The following is a 17,815-nucleotide window of genomic DNA, read 5'->3' as shown; positions in this document are numbered from 1 at the left end:
AAAAATTAAGGAAATTTTCTGAAAATTAACGACTTTTTAAGGGTTTTTTAAGGACCTTAATTTTGCTTGATGAAATGAAGGGTCTCTTAAGGAATTACAAACCCTGCTATACAAGCATAAACAAAAATACACATTTAAGCTTTAAATTTTTGATTTCTGCTCCACAATAATAGAGAAACTAACATTTTTAAAACCTTTGATGTTCATGAAAGAGTTTTTGAGCATGTTTTGAACAGCAATTAACATATACATGAAATTTGTTACTTATAATTACTTGAATTAAATGTTGAAAATAGTGCAAAAAGAAAGAAAAAGGAACTAAATTATTTTCAATCAATCAGTTTTGCTACATAAAAATTATTTTATTATTGATTAAATTCAAATAAGAAAGCTTAAATATGTTATTTTTATTAAGAGAAACTCAATGAAAAGCTTGACTTTACCTCACACCATTAGGCTCTTTCTTTTTCCTTCCCCGCTTTTTAGGTTGAGGTGGAATTTCATCATATTCTTCATATTGGTACGGATCCTGCTTTACAGTTTGTCCAAGCGTTTCAAAAACTTGCTCATCTGGGGACCTTTCATCATGCCTATCATTTGCTTCCATAGGATAACTTCCATCTGAACTCATAGACTTTCCTTTGTAGGAAGAACTATCAACATTTTCTTCACCAGCAAAAAACATTGATGAGCCAATGCTATAATCAAGTGGTTCTTGGCTTGTGCTACTTGAAGTGAGATAGGTATAGTGATTGTACTGGTCCTCAGGGGACCACTGCCAGTCTTCATTGTGCCCATAAAGAGTAGATGTTGACAGTGGCCCTAGATAAGAATATTCTGTTGTATGTGAAGGCGATGACATGATGAGTGTTATGAATTTCTAAAAGAAAAAAAAAGCATTATAAAACAACTTTCGTTTTTAATATTTCATATTTACAATAAAGGATTCTGTAGTTTGCTATCCCATAAGTTAAAAAAAAAAAATCATTAAAAGCAAAAGGTCAAAAATAAATAAAATAACTGTTGAAAAAAAAAGTTGAAAGTGGGGTTTTGAAATGAGGAACTGTCTGCATGTCTGTTTGTCCACTAAGTAACTTTTGAAGGAATGGCTCCTTTTGCACAAGTTTTTGCCTCCCCCCAGAACATCTCATTCCCATGCTTCATTTTTTCCCCTTTGTAGTTTTTCATTCAATTTTGAAGAGTTATAAAAAGTTTAATACAACCACCTACAGGGAAATTTAAAGCAACTTGATCTTGAGCTGATTAAAGAAGCCCTAAATTATAAGCAAAGCGCTTTTCGTCAGTATAAAGAAACTAGTCAGAATGCAGATAGGCTCCAGTACTGTAAAGCAAGGCGAAATTTTAGTATTTGGTACAGATTCAGAAAATGGAATTGGAGCAAAGGCTAGCAGATAACATTGATGGGAATCCTAAACGGTTTCTTGTTTACGTTAATTCTGGGAAAGATCGAAATAGTCAACTTGGGCCATTGGTTGATCAGCATGGAAATTTTATCCAAAACGAGAGGGATATTGCAAATGTTCTTAATAACTTTTTTCCAGTGTAATTAACTATAACTGTCTCTCAACAGTTGACACTAGCAAGACACAAGCTATTATACAGCTTGAGGCTTTAGTGTTTTTGAGGGAGGAGATTCGATTTCATTTGAAAAAAATAAAGAAACTACAGTTCTGGGACCAGGTAATATTTATCCAAAAATTTTAGTTGAATGTGTAGAGGAATTAGTGGTTAGTTATTTTAAATATTTTTAATGCTTCTTATAACTCAGGGACAGTGTCCGAGGACTGGCAGCTGGCTAACATAACATTGCTCTTCAAGAGTCTAAAGGTAAAGCAGGGAATTATAGACCTGTAAGCCTAACTTCAGTGGTTTGTAAGATTTTTGAAACTTTGATCAAAATTAAGATAATGAATATCTTAGAGAATAATAGTCTGTTGACTAGTTTGCAGTAGGGTCATTCCCCGCGAAATGAGCAAATCAGCTGTGGCTGACATGTCACAGATTTCAATGAAAATTTTTATTTAGGTAAACCATACATATCTATAAGGGAATGTAAAGTATGGACCTTTAAAAACTGTTTGTTGCTTTGTTATTGAAATTAGAAGTTGATGCTTACGCTAAGCCTAAATTTTCAGAGTCCATCACTACCAGTTTGTGACTCAATAACTCCATAAGTTATAAACGTACACTTAAAAAATAAATATTTTCGCATTCTATAAACAATTTTCTATTGAGAAAAAGCAAAGTAAAATTTATTCGGATCTTTTTTTGAATCTGAGATATTAACAAAGATTGAAATTTTGCCAATTTACTTCAGATTTTAAATCACTCTTCTAGCTCTTTTAATGAAAAAATAACAGTAAAAATAATTCAGATTGAAAAACTATCTATAATTAACTATCTGCTCTAATTTAGTAACTGTTTATTAATTTCTTGATGATGAAATTGTACTTTAAAAAATCGAAAATTTCCAAAAATTTCATTTTCCCTCTGTTTCAGATGTTTTTTTTTGAAGATGAGGGAATGCTCTAAATTTACTCAATTTTTTTTACGTATCATTTTGAAGTGTCTTTTAGATGCTATTAACTTTTAATCATTGGTATCAGCGTATTTTTGTTACTAGAGTAACTTGAACTGAGCTAAAATTTCATTAGTTACTTCATTTTATTTTGTAAGTTTAGCAAAACTAACCATTTCTTTCGTGTTTCATTTTCTCAAAAGCATGTTTATGAAGTACAGTCTGAAATGTACATTTTTTTAATTGAAATAAATGTTAGTTTTACTTGCTTTTGCATCATTTAGTCGTTTATATAATTCATGGAATTCTCGTAATTTCACATAAGGGTCAATCCATACAGGTTCCATGCAGTACAAACTACTCATTCATGTTCAAATATTTCTAAGTTATCAAATTAAAATAATTATTTTGAAAATTACAGTATGTTTTTTCAGTATAATGTATTACATAGGGCACAATATACGTAATTTAAGAAGGTGCCATGATGTTTTCACACTTTTTATTTCTGTTTTAGTGTGTGAATTGACTAGTAAAATTGCCTAATTTCAAAGACCTGTATCTTTTTTAAAAACTAAATACAAACGAGCTGATGTGTGCATCACATGACTTCCTTTTACACCAATTTAATGCTATTTCCCTATTATTGCAATTTTAATGGGATTCTCTCTCTAACTCTTTAAATATCACTAGCAATGGCCACATTGAAAGCAGATTTAAAAAAAAAAAAAAAAATCGCCAAATTTTTCGCCAAGTTGGTGACAAAACTTGGCAACCAAAAGACTGGCGATATATCGCCAAGTGACCGCCAAATTATAACACCACTTGAGTTTGCATCGAAATTAACAATGATTTCCCCCCAAAAAGGTGCAAAAGACCCCTTTAGAAACACCCGAATGCAACCAAAATAGGAGGTGCACAACTAGACCCCACTACGAGTCTATGTACCAAATTTCAACTTTCTAGGACATACCATTTTTGAGTTATGCGAGATACATACGCACATACACACATACGCACATACATACAGACGTCACGAGAAAAGTCGTTGTAATTACCTCGGTGATGGTCAAAATGGATATTTCGCGTGTCTATACATTCTTAGGCACTTTTCCGCATGTGGTCGAATCGAAAAAAAACTCAACATTCATTTGGGGGTGAGCAAAATGGAAATTAAGGGCGATTTTTGAGTGAAAATTTTTTCGCGAATACAATACTTCCTTTTTTGTAAAAGGAAGTAAAAACAATATGTATAACATGTATAGTACTTGAACGGAATATTCAATTGGCCAGGAAATTTTATTTTTAATTCTATCCCCTTTTGGTTTATAGGGGTCTAAAAATGTCATTTTTACGATTTTTGAGGGGCTGTAATCTATAAAGGGTGCACAAACACACAGCAACAGTTACATATTCTTTTTAGCATGGTTCCAGTGATTAGTTTTTGTTGTATTTCATTTTGTGTTTCCGTCCCCTACGTGAGTTATCCCCCTTTGAAATGAGTAAAATTTTTACATTTGGTCTTGAACTTTAACCTGTTGCCATTATTTTAATTATTAACTTACAGCAATGTAACTCAGCATATAAGACTATCAACTTATGCACTTTAACATCAAAGTGTTAAATTAACTGTCATAAATGTAATTCAAATAGATTTCGGCCAAAATGCAAAGGTCCCATTTTTGACTACGAAAATCACTTTTGATGACCTTTAAAAAATCAAAAGTCCAGTTGAGAGAAAAAATAAAAGTGGTTTTAAACATCTTTCATATGCAGCTTTTAAGAATATGAATTTCAAAAAATAAAAATAGTCGAGCGCACCCATCCGTCGAAACTGTATGGATTGACTAATAAAACAAAAAAAAAGCTATTTTTCTGAATTTTATTTTACGTTTGGAAATCAAAAACCAATTTCGAGTTTCTTCAAGCAAATAGTAGAAACACAGCTCTATATTCTTGTAAAATTTTCAAGTTGTCTGAATTTTCCTTCATTTGAATTTTTGTGTGTATGTGAAGGGGAAAATCCTCATTTTACAAAATGTCACCAAGTTTAAAACTGATTATGAAGACAAAGGAGTTAAAATACAACTTCAAAAGTAAGATATTTCTTTTATGATACTTAGTACATTATTGGGTATTAATTTCATCAAAGCTAATGCATTCCTTAAAGATTGAGATTAAAAAATAAAATGCTTAATTATGAGAAAATTGAAATATCTTCAGTTTTTGAAACTCGGTAAAAAGTTAACTATAATAACTTTGAAAATTTTACTGATATCAGATTAATTACCCTACTCCATAGATTGCAACAACATATAACTTTTATGTTTTCATTAAATAGTTAATAAGATACAAACCTTCAAAAGTGCAACATTTAGCAATTATGAGAATGCTGTTCAATTTGACCAATTTTCAAACGCATGTAACTATTAAAATAAAAAACTTTAAGCAAAAATATTTTAGATATTTTTATATAGGCATAAAAGGAACCTGTATACCAAATTTCATAAAAATCCGTTACCATGCGGCCACCACTTTTTTTGCGAATTTTGCTCATTTCGTGTGGAATGACCCAGTATAGTCCGTGGAGTTTGTGACAAAAATACCCAAAACATTTCACTTCCGGATACCAGTCTGAAATTTTTCACAATGCTTATGTACATATCTAAGGACAAAAATCCGCCGGGAGGCATTTGATCAGAGGTCATGAACCCCCTGTGATGACGTCATCAAAATGGCCGCCTTATTAAGAAAAGTATGTTCGTTTAACTGCTTAGAACTCTATTATGGATCTTAATATTGCGATATTAAAGTATACCATTTAAAAGCGTTTTAAAAGAGCTATTTAATAGTGATTGAATTTTTTTTCTATCACAAATAGTTTAAGAGTTATTACAATTAACGTCATCGAAATGGCCGCCTGGAAAGGTAAGTAAGTACATTCAACTGCTTAGAACTATATTACAGATCTTTATATTGTGATATGAATGTGTATCATCTGAAAGAACTTTAAAAGAGCTATTTAACAGAGATTGATTTTTCCTCCTAAGACAAATAGTTTTGGAGTTATTAAAATTTTCGTCATCAAAATGTCTGGTGTGAAAAGGTGAAAAGTTTCGTTTAACTGCTCAAAACGTCATTAGAAATCATTCTTCTGTAAAAAATAGGTACACTAAATAAAAGCTCTAAAATAAACTATAAAAAAATATGCATTTGTTCTCCCCCCCCCCAGTAAATAGTTAAAAAATTTCACTGCCATCAAGTAACAACATGGGGCAGGAGGGGGGGGGGCAAGAAAGAACGCTAAAAGTTTTGCATATGAAGAGAAGGCGATACGCTCACGATTTTGCAGTAACCACTCTCCAAATTCTGTTAGAGAAAGCATTTCAAAGTCGAAAAGATATAGACGAAACATATACAGACTGGGTTAAGCGAAGATCATAAGAATCGCCTCAGTTTAAGTACACAGGAGGATCACCATGAAGCTAGAACGTATACTTTTAAATCTGGTGCGCACTATTCGTCAAGGAAATTTCTCAGATTTTACTGTCAATCTTGAGAACATATGTCCATGGATGTTTGTTCTTGATCATACAAATTATGCCCGATGGCCTTCAGTATTCCTGTTCAATTTTAATCAGTTACCAGAGTTGCATCCAGCTATTTTTCAAGAGTTTCATAGGGGAAATATATCTGGCTCCAAAACTGAGAGGAAATTTTCCAGGACGGCACACGACTATTTGCATGAGCAAAACAACAAATTAATTTTAAAATCATTAACTAATCTATCACGTTTAATTCATGAGGCGTCATTTATACAATGGATGGTTGCTGGACCGAAGTTGTGCGCATGATTGGGGAGTTTGAAGAAAATCAGAGCCTGAAGTCTGACGTCACTACCGTAAAGCTAGATACTAGATACATGAAGATACCAGAAGCTTTTGTATTCAGTATGAAACTCATGTTTCCAGCCCAGTTGAAACATTTGAAGAACACAAGAATCCGGGAATCCTTTCAAAGATGATGATTTAACTACAGTAAACAGCAACAAAATTATTCTCTCAGAAAAAAGTGCCATTTCTGTGATGTCAGCGCAAGCCAATTCAAGACATTTGTAGAAGATCGCTTAGCATTAAGAAAATTATCTACACATGATGTTATTAAAAGAAACAATCTCCTCTTGATGAGCAGAAAAATATTTTTGTTTAGTCCAAAGACAAGCAAAACATTGTTGATTTGAAGAGGGGCAGTACTCTTTTTGCTAAGCTATATGTTACCTGCCAAGCAATTCAAATGGATGTAAAAAAAAAATTTCTCATGAAAACAGCTCGTGTCCACCTTCTATATCCAACACTGGCAAATTTAGGAAACCAAGAAAAAAGTCCGACGTAGTTTCTTGTATTGTCCAATCAACTGGACTGGTTTTGACTACTATTCCGGAACCAAATTGCTCATTGATGGGGCTGCACTTATTCACATGCTTGTTCCTCAGTCTACTCCAACTGTCCAACAATACTGCGATCAGATTGTGAAGCCGTACATATTAATGAGACTAAAAAGCGTTCATAGGGTAGATTTAGTTTTTGACCGGTATTCAAAAGGAAGTTTGAAAAGCGACACGAGACAATTGAGAGGATCTGGACCAAGAATAAGTATTAAATCCTATATTTTGATACCAAAGTCATTTACTAAATTTCTTGCGAAAGATAAAAATAAAGAGGAGCTTCTCGGATTTTCGGCAGAAAATCTCGTGAAGATGGATCTACCTGATGGGTAGCAGGTTGTATGCTCCTACAAAGACACTGTAATTACTTCAGTCAAGAACAATTTTGAAAACATGTCTCTCGTATCCCACGAAGAAGCCGATGCGTGGCTATTCCTTTATGTGCATCATGCAATAGAATACTCGGGTCATGCAAAGATCAACACGAAAACTCTTGACAGTGATGATGTAGTGATTGCTATGTTCCGAGTTCCAAAACTGCAAGAGCTATGGGTGGAGTATGGAAGTAGAAAATATCTGCGGTATCTTCCTATCCACGTTTTGCACCGTAAAGTTCCACAAGGTGTTCCGGATCTTCTGTCTTTTTCCCATGCCTTTACACGAGCACACGGTGTCCAATTTTGCCAGCATTGATAAAACTGGGTACTGCATGGAAAATGTGGATGGTAATTAGAGATGTTGACAAAGTTTTTTGTACTATACTAAAGTACCCGAGAGCATCAATGAAGACGATGAGCATTTCCTACTTATTCAGCGCTTCGTAGTCCTGACATATCATTCAAGCTCAGTGGAAACCGTAAATGAGGCTAGGAGAATTTTCTTCACCCAGCAAAACAGACCAGTTGATTGTATTCCACCATCTAGCAAAGTTCTTCTGCATCACCTTAAGAGAGCAATATTGCAGTGTTTACTATGGACAAAATGTCATCTGCAAAATTTTCAGCTCTTGGATCCAGTGGGGATCAGTGGGCATGGAAAAAAAATCGGTGAAGTGTTTGAACCTCTTTGGTATGCACACCTCGAAATGACAATGGAGAAATTACAGGAACCTATATCATACAAGTGCAAAGAGATGTCTACACGCTATTAATGCGTCAGATCAGGTCTGAATAGTACACTTCTTTGTTTTTTCGTTGTTGTGAGGGTCAGTACAAGACGTAAAACGTTTCCTTAAAAAAACTTATTCAGTTTTTGTTATAACAGGAACTTTTTCTTTGTTATTAAAACATGTAATTTTTGTCTATTTCTCTTACATGTTTAAAATGTAAGCATTTCAACAAAATTGTTTTATTATACGATAGCATTAATAATTAAGTTCTCGATCCATTTTGGGCGGTGACTTTGATTATTTCTGCATTTTAACCTTTCTTTCATTTAATATAAAAGTAAAATACTGACAAAAAGTGTTAAAACATGAAGTACAAATTTAAATTTAATGAAACTGGAAAGGTTCTTTTATATTGCAGGTATAACAGTAAAAATTTTACTTCAATATCGCAGAATACAGGAAAGTCATTGTTTTCCTATCAGTTTTCACGTTGATATTGTTATAATTATTAAACTATTTGTCTTCTTTACTAATAATAAAGCTCAAAGTTTGTCTGGATATCTGTTCGGATGTCTCTCTGTGACGAGCATAGCACCTAAAACATTCGGCCTATTTTCACGAAATTTGGCACAGAATTAATTTGTAGCATGGGGGTGTGCACCTCGAAGCGTTTTTGCCGAAAATTCAATTTGTTTCTTTTTCTATTTCAATTTTAAGAACATTTTACTGGGCAAATTATCACAACGCAGACGAGTAAATTACAAAATTATCATAACGTAGAACCGTAACATAAAAAAATTGTTGAGAAGGTCAGGGCCCACCCAGGGCTGTCGTGCAACTGAGGACAGAAGGAAGAAATCGTAAAATGGCCAAGCAAATTAAGGAAAAATTCATCATCCATTGTTTGTAAATATACAGGCGAATCAAATGACCTTTTAATTTTTCTACCACAAGCAAAGCCGTGCGGGTACTGCTAGTAGAAAATAAAACTAAGCACTGTAGAAGAGCTTTTTTAAACGGCTTTTAGATAATGTATTTGAATTTTACAAAATTATGACCTATTATGTAGTTCTAAGCAGTTAAACCAACGCACTAACCGATACATGGCGGCCATTTTGATGACGTCACCACAGAGGGGTCTTAATCTCCAATCAATTGCCTCCTGGCGTTTTTTTGCTGTGTTATATGAACATAAGTGCTGTACAGAATTTCATACTGGTATCCGGAAGTGAAATGTTTTTTCACAAACTCCACCGACCGTTTCAGGAAAGGTAAATCGTGTGCTACTCAGTTATTGCATTTCTAAAGCAAGGTTACCTCGGCTTTAGATAACAAAAAGTATGTGAATGTTGTTTATGTTGATTTTCAAAAAGCTTTTGATAAGGTACAGCATGTTATTCTTCTCAGCAAACTAGCTAATATAGGAATAGGAGGAAAAACTTTATTTCGAGTTAGGAATTGACTGACTGAAAGGAAATAAATAGTGGTGAGGGGACATCATTCTAAATAAAGTGATGTTTTAAGCGGGGTTCCTCAGGGATCAGTTTTAGGGCCTCTTTTGTTTATTATTTTTATGAATGACATCAATGAAAATATTTCTGGAAACATGAATTGTTTTGCTGATGATGTAAAAGTTATGGGAATTGTGGAAAATGAGCCCCCTGTTGTTCACTAACTTTACTGGACTACTGCTTAAGTTCACCAAAATTCCCTGATTTGCGTTAGAGTAAAATAGGTAGGTCAGTTTAAAAAATAAATAAATAAAGTACAAATAATGTTTCCCTTCTGTGCTACCAGTTTTATGAGTGATTGATACCAGGAATCATATTATATGCAAAATTAGCTGAGACTTCTACTTTACAGTTACAGATATTAGCAAAATAATTTTTTCCTTTACAGAAGCTTGAATGTTAAGTTAAATACACTCCTGTTTGTGAAAATTGCAACACCATGAAGAACTTACGTGAGTGAGCTGAAAATTGCAGGAAATGTAAAGTAGGGCATGATATGCAAATGATTAGAACTGCAGACTGGTAACGCATGCGTATGCTGAGCAGCGCCCTTCGAACAGCGGATAGAACCGAACATAAATAGACGGCTGTAGCGAGACATCTATGATTATCGGCGGTTATATGCTAGAGCAGACGTTAACTGAATCTTTACTTTGCCTCTTCAACGAAAGAAAGCAAAATGAGCAAATTTTGGAGTTTGAACGAGGCAGAATCGGCGGCCTTCGTGAAGCTGGATTGTCTTATCATGCAGTAGCCGCTCGTGTGCAGCGTAACAGCAGCACAATCATGCCTGTTTGGAAGCAGTGGATATACTAAGGTCAGACCGCACAGCTTTTTCTAGACAATTGGCAGCACAATGGTCAACAGTTACAGGTGTTTCATAGTGTGCTTCATCAATTCGGAGACGTCAGCTGCAGTGTGGGCTGCAAGCAAGGATTTCTTTATACCGGATTCCTCTCACGCAAAACTATCGCCGCCTGCAGCTACAATGGGCCAATGTGAATAGAAGCTGACGTGCTGATTAACAGCAGGCCATCTTTTCTGACGAATCCCACTTCAATTTGTGGCACCATGATGGCCAGATTCGTGTCAGGCGCTATGCTGGTGAACGGCACATTCCGAAATGCATTATCGAATGCCACAATGGACGAACACCCGGAGTTATGGTCTGAGATGCCATAGCATATCATGGGCGATCACAATTGCTATTAATTGTGATCAATTTGAACAGTACCCGATACATAAACGAAGTTTTACAGCCCCAAGCTATTCCTTTCCTGCAAGGATTGCCAGGGCTGTGTTCCTGCAGGATAATGCCCGTCCACATGTCGCCAGGACTGTCAAATCCTACCTTGAATTGCAGCAGGTACAGCTTCTTCCTTGGCTTGCATATTCCCCGTATATGTCACTGATTGAACGTGTGGGGATTTCGTTGGGCGGCGTCTCGCTCACGATCCTCTTCCTGTTGCTGAACTTTGGTTGCGCATAAAAACAATATAGAATACTCTTCCACAGGCAGATATTCAAACTTCGTTTCACTCCATGTCGAGTCGTGTAGCAATTCTTAAGGCGGCGCGTGGTGGCCACACAAAATACTAATTTCTATCTCTTTTTATTGCTTGTTTGGTTTAACCCGCGAGCAATCGCGTTGGGTCTGAGAGACCCACTCTGTCAAAAACTACAGCGTAGAATTCCCCCCTTTCGTTGAAAGTGGTCCAAGTCCGCAGTAGCTGTAGTCAAGGTCAACCACTTTCTGAAGGTTGAGAATTGCACATTGTAGAATTTCATGTTTGTAGGTATTTTTGATGTTAGGGTCTAGCAGACCCGACGCGCCTGGTCGTGCATTCAGTCCCAATTTTTTCTTTTTTGCTGTTTTTGAGTTTAGAAAGTAAAATGAAGCGCTACTTGTCTTATAAGGATGAAATGAAAAGACTTGAAGATATGCTTAGAGATATACCAACCGATGAGGAATCAATAAATGAAGAGGATGAAGAAATAAATGATGATGAAATCTTTAGCGAGCACAATTCTTCTTCAGAGGATGATCTTGATTCTGATGAAGATTTATATGAAAGCACAGACATTTTGTCTCAAAACTGCTACGTTGGCAAAGACGGCACAAAATGGAGCAAAATTAAAAACCGTCAAAATGTAAGAATTCCTTCTCACAATGTTATTCTAAAATTACCAGGAAACATTGGTGATACAAAAAAAGTTTCTTCCGTATTAGATTCCTGGCAGCTGCTGATTGATGATAGTATCCTATTGAATATCGTAGCTTGCACAAATAAATTTATAGAGACTATAGCACATAATTTTGACTGAGATCGTGATGCCAAAGAAACTTCAATAATAGAAATTAAAGCACTGATTGGTCTTTTGTACTTTGGAGGCCTTCACAAATCCTCGCATGTGAATGTCAAAGATCTCTGGGCTACGGATGGAACAGGCCTGGACATTTTCCATCGAACCATGTCTCAGAAGCGTTTTTTGTTCCTATTACGATGCTTACGTTTTGATGATATTACAGACCGTGCTCAGAGAAGACAGACAGACAAACTCGCACCAATAAGAGGTATGTTTGAAAGTTTTGTAAGCAACTGCCAAAATTGCTATACTGTGGGTGAATACATAACAATTGATGAAAAACTTGAAGCTTTCAGAGGACGATGCAGTTTTCGTCAATACATCCCCAACAAACCTGCCAAATACGGCATAAAAGTATTTGCTCTTGTAGATTCCAGAACCTTTTATACTTGGAATTTAGAAATTTATGCGGGTAAACAACCTGATGGAGCGTATAAGACAAATAATTCTGGTGATGAAATCGTAAAGAGACTAACAGAAAAACTGGCAAATTCTGGAAGAAACCTAACCGTTGATAGCTGGTACACAAGCTATAATTTGGCCAAGGACCCACTAAAGAAAAAAATTACGCTTGTGGGAACAATTAGAAAAAATAAACGAGAATTACCCAAGGAGTTTATCACAGGAAAAAATAGAGAAGTACATTCCTCTTTGTTCGGCTTCCAGAAACACATGACATTAGTTTCGTATGTTCCCAAAAAGAATAAATGTGTAAATGTCATCTCAACAATGCACTATGATGATTCAATAGATCCATCAACTGGAGATGCAAAAAAGCCTGAGATCATAACCTTTTACAATCTTACGAAGGGAGCTGTTGATGTCGTAGATGAAATGTCTGCAAACTTTTCTACTGCACGAATTAGTAAAAGATGGCCAATGGTGGTGTTTTTCTTCTGTTCTAAACACAGCGGCTATAAATGCTTGTGTGCTCTTATTATCAGCCAAAAGCCAAACAGCAGTCAAAAGTCGACGACATTTTTTGAAAGAACTTGCTTTGGAGCTGATAAAAGAACAAATTCAAGAGAGAAGCACGCAACTATCACTTCCTCGAAGACTGAGGCAACAGCTCATCGAGCACTGTTCTCCCAGTCAGGATAGTGAGCCACCAAAAAAACTACAAAAATGTAGCCAAAAGAAAAGATGCCACATTTGCCCAAGCAAAAAGGACAGAAAATCTGCAATTTGCTGTACCAGGTGTAATAAAAATATCTGCAGCGAGCACACGATTTATATTTGCAAGGAATGTGAATAAACTGTAAGTATTTTCTGTAAATATTTATTTGTATTACGTTCATACAGTGATCATTTTCTCATTAAAATTGCATCAATTGTGGTTTAAAATGTTTTTGTTAGTATTATTTTACAAAAACTGGTAACCGGGTCTGGGAGACCCACCGCGCGTTCTAACGTATGTAGTTATAGCGCGCGTTTTCCCGGGTTAAAAATGTAATCATTTATTTGTACTATTACCACTCAACTGTGTATTAAATTTCATTTAACTATGATGCTTCCTTCATTGTGTTGCAATTTTCACAAACAGGAGTGTAAATATGTTTGTGCATAAAAAGTAAAATAAGAAATAAAAATGTCAAATTGCAGATTACTGCAGAAACGTGTTTCAGCATCACAAGGAATGACTTTTTAAATCCCACGGAAATGAGCTTATGGATAAAAAGACATCCGACAAAAGCCAAAGCTTTCCGACAAGTTTTTGTCTGGCAAAAAAGAGGTCAGAAGATCCTTTAGGCAAAGTTTGATTAGTTTGTCCTATTGTTAGTCTTCTGTTCCTTTGGATCTTGTGAAAAGTTGTGAGAGACTTGCTGTTCTTCGAAGTTATGTTTTGTGTTTTAAACTTTTAATTGTTTTTTGTGTCTTATGATATTCGTGTATGTTTTTTTTTGTTTGTTTTTAGCTTTTTGTGATTTTTTACTTACTTTTGCAAGCCTCCTCTGTGGTGCATGAGGAGTTATAAAAATCTCTTAAATAAATAAATCTCTTAAATAAATAAATAAAAACAGGAACTTAATTATACACTGTATTACATATTTTGCTCTTTAAAAAAAATTCTCTGCAAAAATTTAGAAGAATATTTAAGAATATAAATAGCCCAAACGTGCAGATATGAAATAAATCCTTTGGTAAAATTCATTTAGCATAATTTTTGTTAACTAATTATAAAATGTACCTTTGCTTTTTTTTAAACCCAAGTTTCTTTGTATATTATTATTATTTCCAAACATGTGTAACATGAAATGAATGTATAACATACCAACACTTAGAATATTGTTATTATTATTGAGATTTTAGAGAAAATAAAAAAAAAAAAAAAAACTTGGTCCATTGCAACGTGACCTGCCAAGGGGCGATCCTACGTACCCCATGTTCTTAGTCTGGAAAAATGATGTCAATTTTTTAATATTTTATGACAAAAAATCAAAAAACTGCAAATAATTATGAACTAAACAAACTTACTTTAAGGAAGAAGTTATTTATTGTTTTTTTCTGCCATCTTGATGAAACCTAATAAAAACAATAAAGTTGCAGTTTTCTGAAAATTACTCAGCACTACTGAAGTAACACTTTCTAGAATAAAATTTGTTCAATACAACTCAAGGAGTCTAAAAGGAAAGAGCTTCATCTTCTTTGGCAACACAGAGAAACATGTGGCATGATTTTTTCATCACCCCTAGTGGCGCTTCGATGTCACGTTGTACTCTGTTGAATGAGAAGGGAAAGGAGATTTCCCTGGACCAAGTGTTTTCGACTGGATCAGCGGGGAGACTGCTGGGAGGTAGCCGGCACTTTGTTAGTTTCGGGACACGGAGATAAGGAAATTGTGAGAGGTCTGATACGGGACTCGATTAACATCATGAGAGATCTTTACCACTATGATATTGAAATTACTTTTTTTGTCATATTTCATTTCGATTCTCATATTCAGGGGCGTAGCTAGGGGGGGGACAACCCCCCCCCCCCCCCGAAATGTTTGTCTCAAAAAAAAAAAAAAGAGACAGAGAGAAAGAAAAGAGAAGAAAATCAAAACGACTTTTTTCTGAGTAACAAATGTCAAAAATTCACTTCGTTCCCCCACCCCACCCCCAATGCCATTGAAAATCTGCTCCATGAGTGACCCTCAAGTATAAAGACGCCTCCCTCTGCTGCGACAATTTTTTGATAATTGAGTGAAATTTGACACTTCGCTTTAGAAATGAGATGGATTTGTTACATCCACATATACAGTAGAACCTCCACTAAGGGACATCTCCGAATAAGGGACACCTCTATTTAAGGGACATTTTTTCTGGTCCCAGTCCCTTTGAATAGGGACTTCCATGTATTTACCTCTAATTAAGGGTCACTCTGTTTAAGGGACGGTCACAAAACAAAAAAAAAAAAAAAATGCAAGAAATAATGAATAAGCACATACGAAATAGTGAATTTACTGGAATTCAAGTTTCACCGTTCCTTTAAAAATTAATTGAGGCGAGTTTGACTTAAACATATGTGAAGGAAACAAGTAATGTATTGTGAAAAAAAAAAAAAAAAAAAAAAAACCTTGCTGAAATTAACATGCATAATTTGCCCTCTCAGCAATTTATTCAAGTCGGTTCAGGGCCAACGACGAGTGCACAGCAACTAATTAGCTTTGCTTATAAAACTTTTAAAAATTGAAGATAAATTGTAATTCGCATAGTATTAAATTGTAAATAACATAACATAAAGCAAATACGTGTTACGAATTACTTCAAAATTATTTCTGTATGATACAAAACTTCGCCACTACAAAAATTTTTATTAAAGTTTAATTAATAAAATAATATAAATTTGCTTAGTTATGAGTTTTATTTTAACATAATGAGACATTTTCAGTATTTAATCTTAAGTGTTAATAATTAATGTTTATTGTGATATTATACTACTAAGTACACAGCATGCATCAATTCATCCACCTCCGAATAAGGGACACCTCTATTTAAGGGACAAAATATCTGGTCCCTTTAGTGTCCCTTATTGAGAATATCTACTGTATGTAGCCTTTCTTTGTCATAGATTCTGCAAATTGTTAAATTTGTTTAATTTTATGAGCGGCGAAGTGGGAATATTGTATACAGTCAAACCTGTACAGTTCGAATTTCACACGAAAGAAAAAAAATTGAGATAAAGAGGTTTGGAGATACGGGGGCTTTAAGAAACTTGATAGAAATTTGGAATATGATGGTGAAAATTTGAACTAGATACTAAAGACAATATGGGCTCTTGATTAAAATTCCTCTGTATTAGTTTTGTTAGGTATTTATTTCTGTATTACATTATTAAGTGCTTTATTGCGAGTTTAAGGAATCATTTTGACAGTAAAAGAAACTTTAAGCATATCTTTTTCAAGAAAAAGTCTTTTATTGGTTTTTGATCCCTGATTTTTTTTTTTTTTTTTTTTTTTTTGATTCATTATTCATCCTCTTGACGTTAGCAATTGCTGCAAATCTAACTTGGCCAATATTCTACGATTTTCCTTTTTTCATCACTTGAAAAAATCTTATACTTTCTTTTCACTCCTATCATTTCGTTTTTCTTGGGAATCACAATTTTAAGAAAGAGAGCAACCAAAGAACAGTACTAATCCATATAACAGCGAAATGGCTTTTAACTAGAATGACGTTTAACCATGAACTTGAAAAGTTCATCTTACATGTCAAACCTCTGAATTTCACCCCTGCGCAAAATGACTGTCCTTTTCTTAATCTTCCTAGAAAGCCTATTCATGGAACGCATTTCTCAGTTTTTTCCACTGCCTCCTCAGCTCTTGAAGACTATTCTTCTGTTTCTGAATTGAAGAAAATGTTTTTGTATGTTGCTTTAAAGATCACTGGGCTTCGAATCTGAAAATGATAGCATAACCGGAATTCGAGACGATAGAGGTTTTTGTTGATCTGGTTTCGTGTGTGTCATAGGTCATAGTCAAAACTATCTTTGCTAACCAGAGTATCCATTGCAATCACATTGATTTTTCAGCCAGTATTTACTGCATATTCTTTTGGAAACGTACAGTCTGTTTAGAATAGTACATTCTAAGTGAAAGTTGCTACATAATGAAGCGAGCAAAACCGATATCAAGCTTCTTTAAACCCAAAGAAAAAAATGAAAAACACGAAAAGCATTGGTCTAAAAAGAGAAAGTTAACGTCGTCTGAAGAAAACGATTTACAGTTTGCAAAGCAGCATTAGTCCCATCGAACCCTTCTAAAGGTAATATTATTTGAATTCAAAAGAAAAACTGCATAGCATTACATGAATAAAATGTTTTAAAACGAAATGAATCTAGATTATTTCTGTTAACTTGGTTCGCATTAAAAAATAGAAAATAAAAAAGACTTCTGTTTATAACACTCAAAAATTGCTGTTGCTCACTCAAATAGATATTTATGTAAATTCTATAAAGCAACTAATAAAATTATAAATAAAAACTTGAAAGGAGAACAGATGGTACGCAGCTTTGAGCGAATCACGTTCTACCGTTATATTTCGTCCCTAATTTTTTTTAATTCAAATTTTATTAACTGCTTTAGAATTAGCACAAATGTAAATACATAAAAAGCAACACATAAATATAACGATATGAAAAGCAATTTCATTTTTTTCAGGTTATAATTCAAGAAGTCTTTTTTTATTTTATTTCATTATGAAAGTATGAATCATACTTCCAGTGCAAACCAAGTTAGTAAAAATAGTCTTTATAGTCTGACCACCGATGAGATTGAAAGCCAAACATCCAGTTTACAGGCGGATATGGAAGTATCTATTAGTTTTCAGGGATTCCAGCTTTTGTAGATGTGTATTAGCCTCTAAATT

The 17,815-nt window shown here is 34.4% G+C and overlaps 1 protein-coding gene across 1 annotated transcript in view; it reads right to left on the bottom strand.

Moving 5' to 3' along the window:
• Positions 1 to 17,815, bottom strand: part of LOC129218656 (uncharacterized) — a 57,481-nt gene that overhangs the window by 36,651 nt on the left and 3,015 nt on the right. Inside the window, exon 2 of the mRNA XM_054852976.1 lies at positions 444 to 880. Coding sequence (XP_054708951.1) covers positions 444 to 862 — 419 coding nt within the window. The 5' untranslated portion in view covers positions 863 to 880. The remainder of the gene's footprint in view (positions 1 to 443; positions 881 to 17,815) is intronic.

This window comes from Uloborus diversus, chromosome 3 (genome assembly GCF_026930045.1).
Source record: "Uloborus diversus isolate 005 chromosome 3, Udiv.v.3.1, whole genome shotgun sequence".
Lineage (NCBI taxonomy): Eukaryota > Metazoa > Arthropoda > Arachnida > Araneae > Uloboridae > Uloborus > Uloborus diversus.
Note: the sequence above shows the minus strand (reverse complement) of the source record. Positions and strands in the feature narration are given on the sequence as shown.